The sequence below is a fragment of the Apiospora aurea genome, assembly GCF_038362705.1.
Source record: "Apiospora aurea strain CBS 24483 chromosome Unknown utg000010l_segment0_segment0, whole genome shotgun sequence".
NCBI lineage: Eukaryota > Fungi > Ascomycota > Sordariomycetes > Amphisphaeriales > Apiosporaceae > Apiospora > Apiospora aurea.
In genome coordinates this window covers 2,310,180-2,326,171 of record NW_027117397.1, presented here as the reverse complement: position 1 = coordinate 2,326,171, position 15,992 = coordinate 2,310,180, and the positions used below count along the sequence as shown (strand labels likewise).

General features: G+C 39.8%; 2 protein-coding genes across 2 annotated transcripts; both read right to left on the bottom strand.

Moving 5' to 3' along the window:
* Positions 1–9,624: 9,624 nt before the first annotated feature.
* PG986_014741 (uncharacterized protein) lies at positions 9,625–10,334 on the bottom strand (the record flags this gene model as incomplete). The annotated part of the gene is made up of 2 exons (XM_066850963.1): positions 9,625–10,217; positions 10,307–10,334. The coding sequence occupies 2 exons, from the start codon at positions 10,332–10,334 to the stop codon at positions 9,625–9,627; spliced, it is 621 nt and encodes a 206-aa protein (XP_066693201.1).
* A 2,588-nt stretch (positions 10,335–12,922) lies between these two features.
* PG986_014740 (uncharacterized protein) lies at positions 12,923–14,529 on the bottom strand (the record flags this gene model as incomplete). Its single annotated transcript, XM_066850962.1, has 2 exons — positions 12,923–13,064; positions 13,121–14,529. The coding sequence occupies 2 exons, from the start codon at positions 14,527–14,529 to the stop codon at positions 12,923–12,925; spliced, it is 1,551 nt and encodes a 516-aa protein (XP_066693200.1).
* Positions 14,530–15,992: the final 1,463 nt, after the last annotated feature.

Sequence of the window (15,992 nt, the reverse complement as noted above, 5' to 3'; positions counted from 1 at the left end):
TTTATAAATGCTTTTTTTAATCTTTAAAAAGCGTTTTTATAGTCTCGGGTTTAATAAAAAGGTACGCCTTTCCTTATTAAGTTTATTATTAACGCGATAATCTTAAAAAAATCGCGGATAAACCTTTAATAAAAGTTTTTAAACTTAATAAAGGCTTATATATCGGTTAAATAGGCCGGCGTAACTTAGTTTTTAATCGTTTTAATTTTTTTCGGATTTATCCGGATCCTTTTAACGTTTACGATTATTCCTAAGAATATCGTTTCCTAGACAGCGAATTCGTATTTTTTTAGCTTTACGAATAACCTTAATTTTTTAAGGCTTACAGAACTTTTCGAACGTATTCGGTATATTCCTTCCGCGTTCGGTTATAAACTAAAATATCGTTTAAATACGCGGTATAAAATTAGTTTAAATAAAACCTTAGGGTATCGTTTATAAACCTTTAAAATATTAACGGTGCGCCCGTTAAGCCGAACGGTATAACTAAACTTTTAAATAAGCTAAACTGTGTATAAAAAGCGGTTAGGTACTTTTATTCTTATTTTATACGTATAACGTTAAAAACGGCAATAATATTTAATTTCGTAAAATATTTTATTTTTTTTAAATTATTTAATAACTTTTTAATTAAAAATAGCGGGTAACGGTCTTTAACGGTAATATTATTTAACCCTCGGTAATTAATATAAAATCGAAGGTCTTTATTAGCCTTTTTAACGAATAAGACGGGGGACGCGGTAAGGGAAAAGCTAAGGCGTATAAACTCTTTTTATAGGTTTTCGTTTAATTATTCTCTTAACGCGGTTAGCTTATTCCTCGATATCGGGTATAATAATTTAAAAAGCGGAGTTTTTTTATACGAATTAAATACGGTAATCGTAATTACGGTGTAACGGTAAGTTTTTCGCCTTTTACGGCGAGAATACGTCGGTATAATTAAATAGTTTAAAAGGGATAGTCGATACGGGTTTAAAAGCTCCTCTTTTTTAATAGCTAGTCGATTTTTTTTAATATAATTATAAATATACAGTAATCGCGTCGCTAATATAATTAATAAGCGCGGAGGGATATTTTCGCAATATTTATATATTTTAATTTTTTAAGTCGAGCGGGCAGGTTTATTAGGCGGTTTTTTAACGGTACGTCGTATATCGCTTTAATTTTCGCCGGATTCTTTGGCGTATTATAATATTTCCGGTAATAATCGCTATTAAAAGTAAAAGTATGTCCGAAAAACCCGATCTTCGGGTCGTGCTTTTTTAATTAAGGTAGGCCTAGTATTATAAGGTAATGCGCGAGCTAAGTAACGAATAGCTTTACGGTTTTAATATAGTCTTTAATAATTAAGTTAACGGTAATATAATAAGTAACGGCGCCGAAGCTATAATTCGAGCCGTTAAAGGTTATTAGTTTAATAGGGTTCGATAATTTATTTAAGGGTAAATTGTAATGGTCGGCTTAATTTTAGTTTACGAACTTTATGCCGTTAGCGTTAATATCGGTTATAATATAACGTGGTTTACCACTACGCGACGTATATTACTTAGCGACGCACCTTAATTTAATTCTAATATAATTAAACTTTAACGCGTAATATTTTTATAACTATAATATTTAATTAATCCTAAAAAAATCGGATAGTTTTAATAATTTAAACGATACGAAACGAACCGAATTAAATAAGCTAAAAAGTAACAATAAAAGTTTATAATATACCCGAATTAATTTTACGCTATCGAATCTACGGCCGAATTTTAAAACGCGAAATCCGACCGAAACGACGTAAAATAAATTTAATTAAAAAAGAGGTATTTTATAAATATATAATTAATTTAAATATTTAAAGGATGCCTCCCGATTTCGCTGGTATAAAAAATATGGCTAATCTTTTTTACCGCGTCGCGCGGCGGCGACCGCGTCGGTAAATATTAAGTTAAACGCTTTATTAACCGTAACCCGGACTTAAAAATTAAAATAAATCGTCGGTATAATTATTAAAAGGTTTTTTACGAGAATTTTAAAATTATTTTTACTTAGTTTACGTTGGTTATAAATATAAAAGCGAAATACGGGATCGTTAACGAAAATATTAAAATTTTAACGAAACCGGTTTTATAATAAGTATAATCGGGTTAATATTCGTCGTAATACGCGCCGAGCGGCGTAAAAAAGCGAAGTCGGTTTAATTTAATAATCGGGAATAAGTAACGGCGATTAAATATATTAATTCGTAAAGCTAATATATTCCGCTATTTTTAATCGTTTAAAGTTAATATTACTTCGCGAATTAGTCCCGCGAAACTGATTTACTAAGTAATTAAGTGATTAAGCCGATTTTTAATAATTAGATTAATAACGAGATAAGCTTAAATTAAATTAAGTATTTTAATAAATATATTAAATTATAAACGAAAGGTTATTACCGCTTTTTAATTCTCGATAACTATAAGAGCTATATTTCGGTTAAATTCGAGGTATATTACCAAGATAACGATATTATTACTATTAGTATATTTCCTTATTCATCGCATTTATTTTAACCTTTTAATATAGTACTTTATTTATTTTTAAAACGTGTTTATTCGAAAAAATCGAGCTATTTATTAAAGTTTTTATAAACTATATTATTAAGCTCGAATTCTTTATTACTTTTAAAGCCGCGTATTTTACTATTTTTACGGAAGTTAATATTAAATTTAGATTTAGCGTATTTAGTTTAATACTTTATAACCTTAATAAAGTAATTAATAAGCTAAATATGCGTTTCCGAACGCTTACACTTAACCTATTTTATTTAGGGACGGCTAGTACCTACGACCTTTAAACGCCGTTTAACCCCTAATAAATAACTAAGCACTCTACTTATATTAAAAAAGGGTGTTTACCTATTAAAAAAGCTCTTCGACGCCGATTTTAAATACGGTAAACTAAATAGTAAAGGGTATAACTAAAATAGCTTATAAAATAACCTTTATACGCGATAAAATATATATATTAAAAAGGTTAATTTAGCACTTTTTAAACGCCGAAAAATTAAAAAATCGCGAGTTTAGTTTAAAAAAGCCCTTATTATTAAAAAATCTTAGTAATTATAAAATAAAAAGGTAAAAAAAGAAGCGTTTAGCGCCCGATAAAAATAAAAATAAAGGTTCGTCGAAACGGAGGGCGACCGGTAAAAAGCGCTGTAATATTTATAGCGAAATAGGTTATAATACGCGAATATATAAAAAAGATATAAAATTAAGCGAGGAATCGGATAACGAGTAATTTTAATTGATTTTAAGCGTTATAATTAAATTAATCTATATAAAAAGGTTAAGAAATGAAAAAGGTGCGTCGCTAAGTGATATGCGTCGCGTAGTAATAAACCACGTTACGTTAATAATAGTTTTTTATTTAATTTTAAAGTAATAAGTAAGATTAAAAAGTTTAAGCGTAGCCCGGCTTTTTTTATACGGACTGGCTTCGTACCGCGGCTTCGGAAATTCGGAGCGTTTAATTTCGAGGGGTACGTATAATACGAGCTTAATAACGATTTATATTAAGCTTATTCTATTTATCGAATTCTAAGTGTTTAAGGTCGGGCTAAAGGACTAGGCAAGGAGACGAGTGGTAAGACGAATAAGTTTTAATAAAGGGCTAGTGGTTTTAATAAATCGAAGTCGGGATTAAAAACGAGTATTAAGTAGCGAGTAATTAAACATTAAGTAGCTTTTTTCGCTATAACGAAAACATTCTCTTTATTTATATCGTTCGTTTTTATAGGTATAATTAAAGTTTATAGGGTTATTTTTAAATATTAAAACGGTAAAAGAAACCCGAGACGAAAACGAGGACGGGCGGCGAACTAGTTTAAATACGAGCGGAGTACGGATAGTATTAAACGGAACCGAGCTAAGGGCGCGAACGGACTATTTTTTCGCGGCTTATTATTTATATTAATAAAAGCGGTTATTTAAGAACTATAAATACTTAACGTACTAAGTATATTTTCGAGTAAGCGCGGGGTTATAAAGCAGTATATTTTATAGTTTTTACGATATATTTTAAAATAATAACGGTTAAAAAGCTTCGAAGGGCATTTTTTTTTCGAATACGAAACGTTAAAACTCCGCGTAGTATACGTTAAAATTTTAGTTTTTTTAACGGTATTAGTATAATCGGTTACGGGCGTTTTAAACTCGGTTAAAATCGCTAAAAACGGTTTCGATATATTTTAAAAAGTCGGCGTAATCGGGGAAATTAAGAACGTTTTTATAAACACGGGGTAAAATTAAATCGTAAACCCGGCTTTTTAAACGGCCGGCTATATATACTAAGCGGGACGTAAAGGTTAAAAAACGGTCTTCGTTTTAAGTTATTTTACCGTATATTTAAGCGAAGAAGCGACGGAGGTTTTAACGGGACTTATCGAACTTTATTAAGTTAAAAAGCTTTTTACTTTTAATAAAAAATTCGAAACGGCGAATAATAAGCGGCGTATATAATCCCGGTATTAAGCCTATAAATAAATTAATATCGGCGGGGGGTAACGAAAACGAGTATAAAAGCGTTTAAAGTAAAAGTAGTCGAAAAAGTAATTATAATAAAAATAGCGGCGAAAAAGGTTAACGCCTTTTTTATACGTAATTATTTAATAAGCTCGTTTTTTAAAAACAACTTATTCCGGTAAGCTTTTTTTAATAGGTTACGATAACTTATTTTTAAATAAATCGAACCTGCGTATCCGCGAGTTAAGCTTACGTGTTTACGAGTTAAGATTTCGCCGAGTTTAGCTCGATTTTTAGCTTATTAACGTAATTATAAAAACCGAAATTATATTAGAACTAAGCCTCTAGATTAAACGTAACTACGTTTTTAAACGCATTAAAAATACGGGCGTTTATAAGGACATTAAGTTAAATAATTATCGCGGCGAGGGTCGCGATATTTATAAAAAAAGCTACGTAATATTACGGGCAGTAATTAAATATTAAAATAAATAAAGCAGCGTTAATTTTATTATTATAATTTCTTAAGTATCGATAATTATATAACGAAAACGTAACTCGAAGAGCTATAAAATAAAGAATTAAGAATAAAGGTTTTCGGGAAAAGGCGCTTTCCGAGCGTCCGTGCGCAGCGCTAAGCATAGTAGTCGGCCCGTTAGAGGCCGAGGGCTTATTTTAGTATTTAGAGCCGTAATATTAAGTTTATTAATAGGCTTTACGAAAGCGTTTTAATTAAAACGTATATATTACTTAGCTTTCGCTTAAAAGGCGCGGTTATTCTTATTACGTATTATAACGCGTTTATATTAAAATAAGTCGTTAAATATTAAGAAATTTAGCGTTAATTAATTAATACTTATTTTTATCGCACGGCGGCGAGAGTAATATTAATTAATTCGAATAATTAAGTAAAATATTATACTATTAAATAATAAAAAGGGCGGTCGCAAATAATTACGCAATTAAGTCTTTATAAAACGAAGCTGTAAATAAGTCTTAAAATAAATAGAATTTACGACGAAGAGAAAAGGAAAGAGAAAATCGAGCTAGGGCTAATACGGCAGATCGGTTTTAATAATAGGGTGGTGGGGCTAGTGTGGGGTCTCCACACTAACCAGCGCACAGGTTAACGCACTATATTATTATTACCGAAAAACTAAGTAACGTGGTTTACTAGTACGCGACGTATATCACTTAGCAACGCACTTTTTTTACTTCTCGACTTTTTTATATAAATTAATTTAATTATAACGCTTAAAATTAATTAAAATTACTCGCTATTTAATTCCTCGCTTAATTTTATATCTTTTTTATATATTTACGTATTATAACCTATTTCGCCGTAAATACTACAGCGTCTTTTACCGGTCGCCTTTCACTTTAACGAACCCCTATTTTTACTTTTATCGGGCGCTAAACGCTTCCTTTTTACCTTTTCGTTTTATAGCTACTAAAATTCCTTAATAATAAGGGCTTTTTTAAGCTAAATTCGCGATTTTTTAGTTCTCCGGCGCTTAAAAAGTGTTAAATTAGCTTCTTTTAATATATATATTTTATTACGTATAAGGGTTATTTTATAAGCTATTTTAGTTATATTTTTCGCTATTTAGTTTACCGTATTTAAAATCGGTGTCGGAGAGCTTTTTTAATAGGTAAACACTTTTTTTAATATAAATAAAATATTTAATTATTTATTAAAGGTTAAACAGCGTTTAAAGGTTGTAAGTACTAATCGTCCTTAAACGGAATAGGTTAAATATAAGCGTCCGGAAACGTATATTTAATTTATTAATTACTTCGTTAAGGTTATAAAATATTAAACTAAATACACTAAATTTAAATTTAATATTAATTTTCGTAAAAATAGTAAAATACGCGGTTTTAAAGGCGATAAAGAATTCGAGCTTAATAATATAGTTTATAAAAGCTTTAATAAATAGCTCGATTTTTTTCGAATAAGTACGCTTTAAAAACGAATAAAGTACTATATTAAAAAATTAAAGTAAATGCGATAAATAAGGAGGTATACTAATAGTAATAATATCGTTATCTTAGTAATATACCTCGAATTCGGCCGAAATATAGCTTTCGTGGCCGTCGAGAATTAAAAAACGGTAATAACCTTTCGTTTATAATCTAATATATTTATTAAAATACTTAATCTAGTCTAAGCTTATTTTATTATTAATTTAATTATTAAAAATCGGCTTAATTACCTAATCGCCCGGTAAATCGGTTTCGCGAGACTAGTTCGCGAGGTAATATTAACTTTAAACGATTAAAAATAGCGGAATATACTAGCTTTACAAATTAATATATTTAATCGCCGTTACCTATTCCCGATTATTAAATTAAACCGACTTCGCTTTTTTACGCTGCTCGGCGCGTATTACGACGAATATTAACCCGATTATACTTATTATAAAACCGGTTTCGTTAAAATTTTAATATTTTCGTTAACGATCCCGTATTTCGCTTTTATATTTACGACTAACGTAAACTAAGTAAAAATAATTTTAAAACTTTCGTAAAAAACCTTTTAATAATTATATCGACGATTTATTTTAATTTTTAAGTCCGGGTTACGGTTAATAAAGCGTTTAATTTAATATTTACCGACGCGGTCGCCGCCGCGCGACGCGGTAAAAAGATTAGCCATATTTTTATACTAGCGAAATCGGGAGGCATCCTTTAAATATTTAAATTAATTATATATTTATAAAATACCTTTTCTTTAATTAGATTTATTTTACGTTGTTTCGGTCGGATTTCGCGTTTTAAAGTTCGGCCGTAAATTCGATAGCATAAAATTAATTCGGGTATATTATAAGCTTTTATTACTACTCTTTAGCTTATTTAATTCGGTCCGTTTCGTATCGCTTAAATTATTAAAACTATCCGATCTTTTTAGGATTAATTAAGCATTATAATTATAGAAATATTACGCGTTAAAGTTTAATTATATTAGAATTAAATTAAAGTGCGTCGCCAAGTAATATACGTCGCGTAGTGGTAAACCACGTTAATCGTAATTACTAAAAATAACTGGACCACGAATAAAAAAAGCGAGGACTAAATTTAATACTTCGATAAATATACGAAGTTTTATATAAAAAATACTTACCGCCTATTAATTCTTAACGGCTATAAAAGTTATTACTCGATAGTTTTCGAGCTTTACTATAAAAAGAATTCGATTATTATACTCTATATACCTTTTTATTCGTCGTATAAACTCTAACTTTTTAATGTCGGCTATTTTCGTACGTTAAAAAAAGCGTACGGAAAAAAAAAAAAGGTTTTATACGGGCGTATATTACCTATATTTTAAAAGAGGACTTCTTACTAGCGTTTTTAAAAACGTTCTAAGCGATTTTTACCGTTTTAAATATATAAGGAGGTTTTCGAGGAACAGGACTCGTTCCGTACGATCCGGAATATATTATTTTATAATTAAATATAAAGTTACGTACTTTAATATTTCCGGGGACGTTTTCCGGCTTACTTATTCTTTAAGAATTAAAAACCTTAAATAACCCGATTAAGGCTTAATTTTAAACCGAATACGTTCGAAACCGTATTATACGGTATTAAAATAGTTCTCCGACGTCGATTTTAATTAAACTTAATTAAATTACGAAAAGTATAACGTAGATAATATATCGGCTCGCTTTTTTAAAAAGTAAAATAACCGTACTACGAGAGGTAAATAAGATACTTAACCGGCGCCGCCGTACGAAAAAAAAAAACGGCTATAAGATAAAGGATTACTTCGTATATAAATTAAAGAAAACCTATAGTTTTAAAAGGATATTAATAAACAATTATAGGATAAATCGCGCCGAAATAATAATTATACGAAAAGGCTTAAAACGCGCCCGCGACGCTATAAAATTTATAAGGAGCCCGGGTATAATACGCGCACTTATTAAAATAATATAAAAATATTTAAAAAAAGGATTCCGATTAATTTTAATATATGAAATATATTATAATAAAATTAATTTATATTTCGTTATACGAGGCCTTAGAAAGTATTTAATTAAACCGTGTATTTAATTAAACCGTGGATTACGTTAATCCTTATATTTATAGTTAATTTCGTTCTTTTTTTAAAGGAATTATTATTACTAAACCGATTAGCTTTTAAATATAATTAAAGGCGGTAAAGTATTATTAATAGTATTAATATACTTTAAAATAATTACCTACTTACGATTAACCGAGTCGTTCCGTATTAAACTTTAATAAGCGGCAGGTCCGATTATTATAATACCTTCCCTTATTGTTATCGCAGTTTTTACTTTATCGGCGTTAAATTTAAATCGAGCGGGTATACTATTAATAATAACAGTGTTAAGCCGATTAAAAAACCCTCGCACGGCCCCGTTTAATGTGTATACGAAGCGCCGAAAATCCATCGCTTTAACACGCACGGTCCTAAGGGCCGGATAACGTCTTAGAAAACGGTGTACCCATCGCTTGCCGATAAGGTAATCGACCTTTTTTGTAAGGAGGATGCGCTGAGTATATATGCGAAATAACCGATGCGTTAATACGTAGCCTAGGCTAACCTGGAAAAGGGCCTATTTGGCTAAAAAGGTCTCTTCGGCAAGGGTGAAGAGCTGAAAGGCCTTATACTTCTCTTTTTTCGAAAGTTAACCCCTAAGTCGGTTGCGAAGGGTGCCCCTGTTGATGTTGTGGTCTTTGGCCGCACGGTTGATGCTTCCGCCGGCCAGCACGGCCTGGACCGCCTGCGCAATGCGTGCTTCTTTAGTCATGTTAGTAATAGTGAAAAGAGGAAAAAAAAAGAAAGAGATTAATCTACTTCAATTGGGAGACGAGTAAGATTTAACCCCTTTATATACTGTTGTTGTTGCTCAGGGGCTCTAGAATCATCTGAAATCAGGAGGGGTCAATCAGAGGGGGGGCAGCCAAGTAGGGGTTGCATCTTAATCCACCCAAACTGTTACCAACCGTGGGAGCGCAATCGCTCTTCATTTTGTGGTGGTTTGTATACCTGTATAATGGAAGGTGCTGCTCTTGACTGTACCTCTCCTGTTTCGTTCGCGGGCCATTCGTTTCCGTTTCGTTTCTTCCGAGGCATGGCATAACTCTTTTGGCTTCTATCCTATCCAGGGCTTGGTATTTCGACTTGTCGTGGGTACACATGCCTACCATCCACTTCGTGAACAGGAGTCACATAAGGTTTCGCTTCCGCTTCGTTGAGACGGTTACCTCCCACCTCGGTGCCAAAAGTCCTCTTGTTGTTGCTGTTGTTGTTGTCACCATCCGCGCCAATGCTGCCCACTGACGAGTGCGGGCCCGCAGTCGCTGTGTTGCCTCCTTTCGGTCTTTCCTTTTTCCAGATTCGGGACGCCCGCCACACTCCCGCCATTAAGAAAACCAGGGCCGTCACGAACCCGAATAGGATGCCGAGCACGGTACCTGTCAGGAGAGGCTTGTCGCCGACATTGGGCTCTGCCGTCGCCGTGTACCAAACAGTCGCCGTCGGTGCCGCCGATGAGCTGCTCGGTTCCGGTGGGTCGCTCCGAGACGATGAGCTTTTCGAAGACCATGAGTTGCTGGGAGCCGATAGACCATCGGCGGTTTCTGCTGGCTCTTTGCTGGTGATGTTGTAGTGCGTGGTGGCGGTATCCAGTCCGTTGGATACCTGTGAGTAATATACACTGATGAACGAAAGGTCGAGGCCGTCGGTCGAGACTGTACAGTCATACATTGAGCCTCGGATATCATCTTGATACTGCATCAGCCAAGTAGATATGGTGTAGTAAGGCCAGTTTGCTACTCACTCTCAATTTGGGCAGACAGGCCACCCATTCTGCCTCCTGGACGGCTGTCTTGCCACAGTTCCAGCTCTCAGCGCCCTCCTGAATTGTTCAGGCTCCATTCTTCGCCCATTGCGTCACCGAATACGAGTAGCTTATTGTTTGAATAGTCCTTGTTGGGGCCCCGCAGTCCATGGTGCCAGGAACTCGCCGGCTCGTGTTGCAGGGATGAGGAAGACGGCAAGAAGGGTAACGACTCGCTTCCAGGATGCCATTGATCGTGTATTGAGCATCTGTTTGGTACAATTCCAGCGATAGAATCCAGTGGTCCCGAAGTTATGGAGTGGAAATCGAGAGAAAGGGAAACCCCTGGATAGGGGGTAAACAACGAATATTGGCAGTACAGCCGATGTATGCCAAGTCTAAAAGCAAGCGGTAGCTTACGTAGTTCGATTTTGCTAAGGACTTTACGGAGCTTTATATTAAATATACTATAAATCGTTTTTCGTCATAAGTTACGGCTATACTCCCGTATCGTTATTCTACCAAAATCCGCCTCAAGCGAAGGTGCGAATCCGTTGTCTGCTAACGCCTTTTGGCCCCTGGATGCCAGATTGGGAGATCTAGATGTCAGAACCTACAGACACGTTCGCGGGAGAGTTATGGCATTTTATCGAGCACCCTGAGCCACAATATGTCCCCAGAGCTTGGGTGGAGGAGATGGGGTAAATAAGAGAAGCGACAGCGATCATGGCCCCTGAATACCACAACAGGGGGGGCTCAAGGTGATGTGACTTGGATACCCAACATTCGGTACTTTATTCTCTTCCAATGGCGCATAAAAGCTCCATGTATTGTGCTACTTCCGTACTATGTATTGAACGCTTGACTACGCACGTGCTGCCTTTCTCATTCAATTGAGGTATACGCTGAACCAGGCCCATTCTCACTCATTCACTTACTATCAGTCTATCTTATAGAATGTCACCTAATTTGACTGGCTTGTCGTTATTATCCGAGCTTCAATACACTCCTCCCAGTCTGTAATATAATTACCGACCTACGCCAAGAACGCCCAGCACATACGACATCACGCAGTTCACTCGTATGAAATTTGGGGTTCCCGGCCTCGCCTCTTGGGTATATACCTACGCAACCATAGGCAGTGGAATCTTGGATTGCAGATTCGGCCCCCAAACGCAGCCGTCTCCTCTGCAATGCATACCGCCCCCAATCTCCCCCTTCCCCTCACCACCCTCCCTCTTTCCCCGCCTCCCCTGACCTGCCACGTCCCCAAAGGAGAAAGAAAAAAAAGTAAGGAATGCATACCAGTGTTTGCCGCGTGGCCGTAACGTCTTGAATGGGTTTAAGAATGCGAGGTGTGAGTAGCCTTTTCTCGTGTGTCTGACTGCCCCCTCGGTCGAATTGGGGGCCGGATCGGTAAGGAGGGTAACAGGCTAAGACACGCATTCAATCGGTCCACGCATCGTGGGGGCAATCAATCGCCTAAGGCTGAGAGAGCTTCAGTGTGTGTGTGTGTGTGTGTGTGTGTGAGATGGGTGCCGCCGCCCCAAATGCAAGGGAGAGGGCTCAGGGGTTCGGGGTCGCCGAGAGAGAGGAGTAGGTTGTGGTGCAGCTCACTCGACGCAGGTAGGTCGTGCTGCATGTTGGCGCGTCCCCGATTGCCCTGCAGCTCCCAGCACCGACTTCAATCTCATTGGGGGGCTCGCTCACTTCTCTCTAAGCAAGTAATCTCCCCTCAATCGATTGAACCCGGGATCTTATCAGACAATGGCGAAGTAATAGTAGCGGAAGAAGAAAATTGATGATCATCAAGAGGATGGCTGCTCCATGCATGCAGGACTGCATGCAATCCACCCCGCGCCCCCTTCTTTGATCTGACGGGAATAAGCAATCAAGAAAAGTCGACATCCATCCATTCCCCTCATTGGTGCCGGATGCAGGTGGCACATCCCTGAGCCCCAAAGGGTCAATCTCATGCATGGAATGACCCCAAGAAGCTTCGGAAGCAGCACAAGGTGAAGAGCATTCCTTGCATTGGTCTGCCCACGGCCTGTAGTAGGTCCACCAGTCCATCTCAAAACATGGGAAAACCAGCATCGCATCACAAGGGAAGGCAAGAAGGCGCTAGGTTAGAGTAGAAACACGCTCTATATTGTTTTCGACTCGATCTGGCCAAGAGAGGATAGGCCCTCCTGCAGTTGAACCAGAATACATCCCAACCGCTTCCATTATTTCAGTACCCTAGAACGCCAGATTTGATAAGCTTGTGGCCCCCTCCACGTCCCATACATTGACACGTGAAGCTGTACTTTCGCAGCACATTCAGTCGTATCAGTAGAATGTATCCATCTGCGGTGTCATGTGACTTGATTGGCATTCAGTCTTGATTTGCGAAACTGTACTCCTCCAGCAGTGATGGCATCGTATATCCAAACATAACAAGCCAATAATCCCGCTTTACATACTTCAGGGCCAGAGGTGATGTGACACCTGCGGGTATCCAGTTAATAGAATGATCGATCGCTGATCATAATGATGTCGTGTTTTACTCGGAAAAGTATGCCGTACGGCTGCCGTAGTAGATGATGTTGTGGAAGAATAGACCGAATGGCTCATCTAGGACTTCTCCTTATTATCCCAACCCCATACTTGGGAGAGGTATTTCTCCATGTTGACGCGCTTCGTCTTCATGTCTAGCATCCAAGGATGCTCGAGCATTCTCCACGGGCTAGCCCGACGCGTGGGCTCCTTTTCGAGACTGCAAGATAGGGTTAGCGTGCGTCGCTTGTAAATGAGCTACGACGTAGTACTTACCAGCACTCAATAAAGTATTTGAAGCTGTCGCTCCAGAGAATATTGGCGTCGGGCTCATCCTTGAGCTTGGGAATTGGTTGCCGTACGATATATGTGAGCAGGTCGATTAGACCGGCCTTGGGCTGCATCTCAGTACCATCGGCAGGGAACGGGAAGCGATGCTGAGCCACTTCCAATAGCGTAACTCCTGTGGACCATACGTCGCTAGTAATGGTGTAGCTTTGACCCGTGATACGCTCAGGAGCCATGTAGTAACTAGTTCCAATGAAGGTATTGGCCTCTCCCTTGGTACCGAAATCTCCGGAAACACCGAAATCGCAGAGTTTCACGTCGCCGTTCCGGCAGATCAAAATGTTGCTAGGCTTGATGTCTCGGTGGATAATCTTCTTGGAGTGGAGATACGTCAAGCCGGCTAGGACGCCTTCGGCAATTTTGCCAAGTACCTTTTCGCCGGTACGGCCGCCCAGGCGTTTGACCTCCTTATATATGCTGTCGAGAGATCCGCCCTCGCAAAATTCCATGGAGATGGAAATTGTCGCAGTAGCCGGGTCAACAAAGGCGCCGTAATAGCGGCAGATATGTTCCGAGGCGCATTCCTTGTTGAAGTTGATCTCGCGCACAATTTGTTTCTTCACATCCGGGTCGGGGTTGGTCGTGATGACCTTCAGAGCAAATACTGTCTTTCCGCCTGTCAGCTTGCATCGGGTGACCGCACCTCCCGCACCCTCGCCTAGGCTACCCAGCTCGACGATTCTCTTCTCCAGGCTTGCAATTCGCCAGCCATCGTCGTCTAGGTCCTCGACATCGGCAGTCCGAGCCTTTTCGATTGTGAGTTTATCGAATTGGGCTTCCAAGCCGTGCATGCTGCCATCGCGCTCCATACCAATGCCGCCCTCGCTCCTCTCCGAATATATCGAACCAACAGCCGATACGGGATCAGGCGTTCCTTGTGGCCGCGATCCACCGATGCCGTACTGTGATGCAAAGGACAAGGCAGAGAATTGAGATCCTGCTGATGTAGGGTTACTGGCACGGCCATCCATGGGACCAAAGCTGCCTGATCTCGAGTGTGCCGCGCTGCTCTCACTGCCTCCGCTTGCTGATTGTCCCGGCTGAATACCGAATTGCCGCGGGGGCTGCTCGGAAGGTACTATTGTGCTGCCCATAGGCGTGGCGAGGTGAAGCGTCGGCAATGCCGGGCGAGTGCTTTGCGCGGCGCCCACTGGTTTGGCATTTGGCGATGGGGGAATGGCGAGGCCCAATCTCGGTGTCCGCCCTCCGCCCGGACGTCCGCCGCCGAGGGCAGGCCTGAGCAGAGGAGCTGGCGACGACATGAGGGGGACGGGACTGCTGGTATTAGAGAGGGTCGGCGGGGTAGGAGTTTCGAGCGTCGGGATCGAGGCCTTCATTGTGAAGAGAGAGCTGTTAGCATTCTGTGACTCAAAGATCTATCGGCGCTGCAGGATCTCTCGTCCTTGGGCACCAGTGCGTGTGTGCGAAAACAAAGAAGGGTGGCAGGAGGGACATTGTGGAGGGAACGAAAGGGTTCAATTACAGGTTGGGACCCCGATCCAGAGTTCCCTTGTTCAGACATTGTTGCACCGTTGTACAGGCGACTCGAAAGCTGCAGGGGCAACAGCTAGGCACCGAGGCGTCGAGGAAGAGTTGCGCAGAGATACAGGTCCAGAGTTCGGGGTACTCTGATTGCTGTTGTTTGCCCAACTCCAGGTGCAGGCGTCGCTGGGTGTGATCGGAGACTCGGGGTGTTTGTTCTCCAGTAGGTCCGAAGCGAAGTTGTGTGCAGCAATCCTGTCGGCGAAACTGGGCAACCGCTTTACAAGATCGACAGAGACAGATCAAGTGCTTGTTGTTGTACGACAGCCGAAGCAATATATATATTATTGTTTGTGACGTAGATTATGATCGGTTGTCCGCAGAAGGGCGTTTCTGCGTGGTGACTGCCAAGGCCAATCAGGCTCAGCTAACACGATCCGGTCGGTCGGTAGGAAGTGTCAGAGTGTCAGGTCAATAAATCGGGTCAGTCTAGCGATGCCGATGATGTATGTATGATTCGAGAAAGCGATACAACAAGAAAGACAACGAATGAATGATATCTGGTCTGGTCTGGCCGGGAGCAGAAGAACAAGTCTACCTAAAAAGCCGAGAAGTTGTCAACAACAAGGGAGGAGGAGGATTGACTGTTGCAGGTTGTTCCCGTGCGTGCGTGACCCCCTCCATTTGAGGGAAGGGTTTCTGGTATGTGGGTGAGTGTGGAAGGAGTGGAGAGGGAGCAGGAGCAGGTTTGGGCCTGACTGGCCAGCCTGGGCTCGGGTCTTGGGCGTGCTGAGGGGAACGCGCCACTACTGGCCAGAGCTGCCTTCCTAGCGGGCTGGGTACGTACAGGCTGAGCAAGGCCCAGAGACGGTATGACCCTTGCTGACCCTTGGCCCCAACCTTGGGATGCAGGGATGGCCGGCATCAGATCCAGAAATCCATGCGTGTAGCCCGTGTAGCCCAGGCGTAGGCGCCTAATCTGCAGGAATCAAAATCCCAGGGTGGAGGCCGCAACGCCAAACCTGACACCTGGGCATTGATTTGATCAATCAGTTGATGATACATCCATACAGCCAGCCAGTCAGGCAAACAGCCAAACATGAATGGACGCATGGTACCTGTCATATCCTGTCAGCGTTCAATGATGCGGCTGTCCTGGAGCGACAAGTTGGCTGCCTGCTGCTGCCTCGCTCGGCATAGCGAAGAAGCTGGGGGCTGTTTTCTCGATGGTGGTCCAACTCTGGCCGACGGACCGAAGTGCAACGGGTGCATTAGCGGGGTCGCCAGCAACTGCTACTTCAATGATTGATGGCCCTAG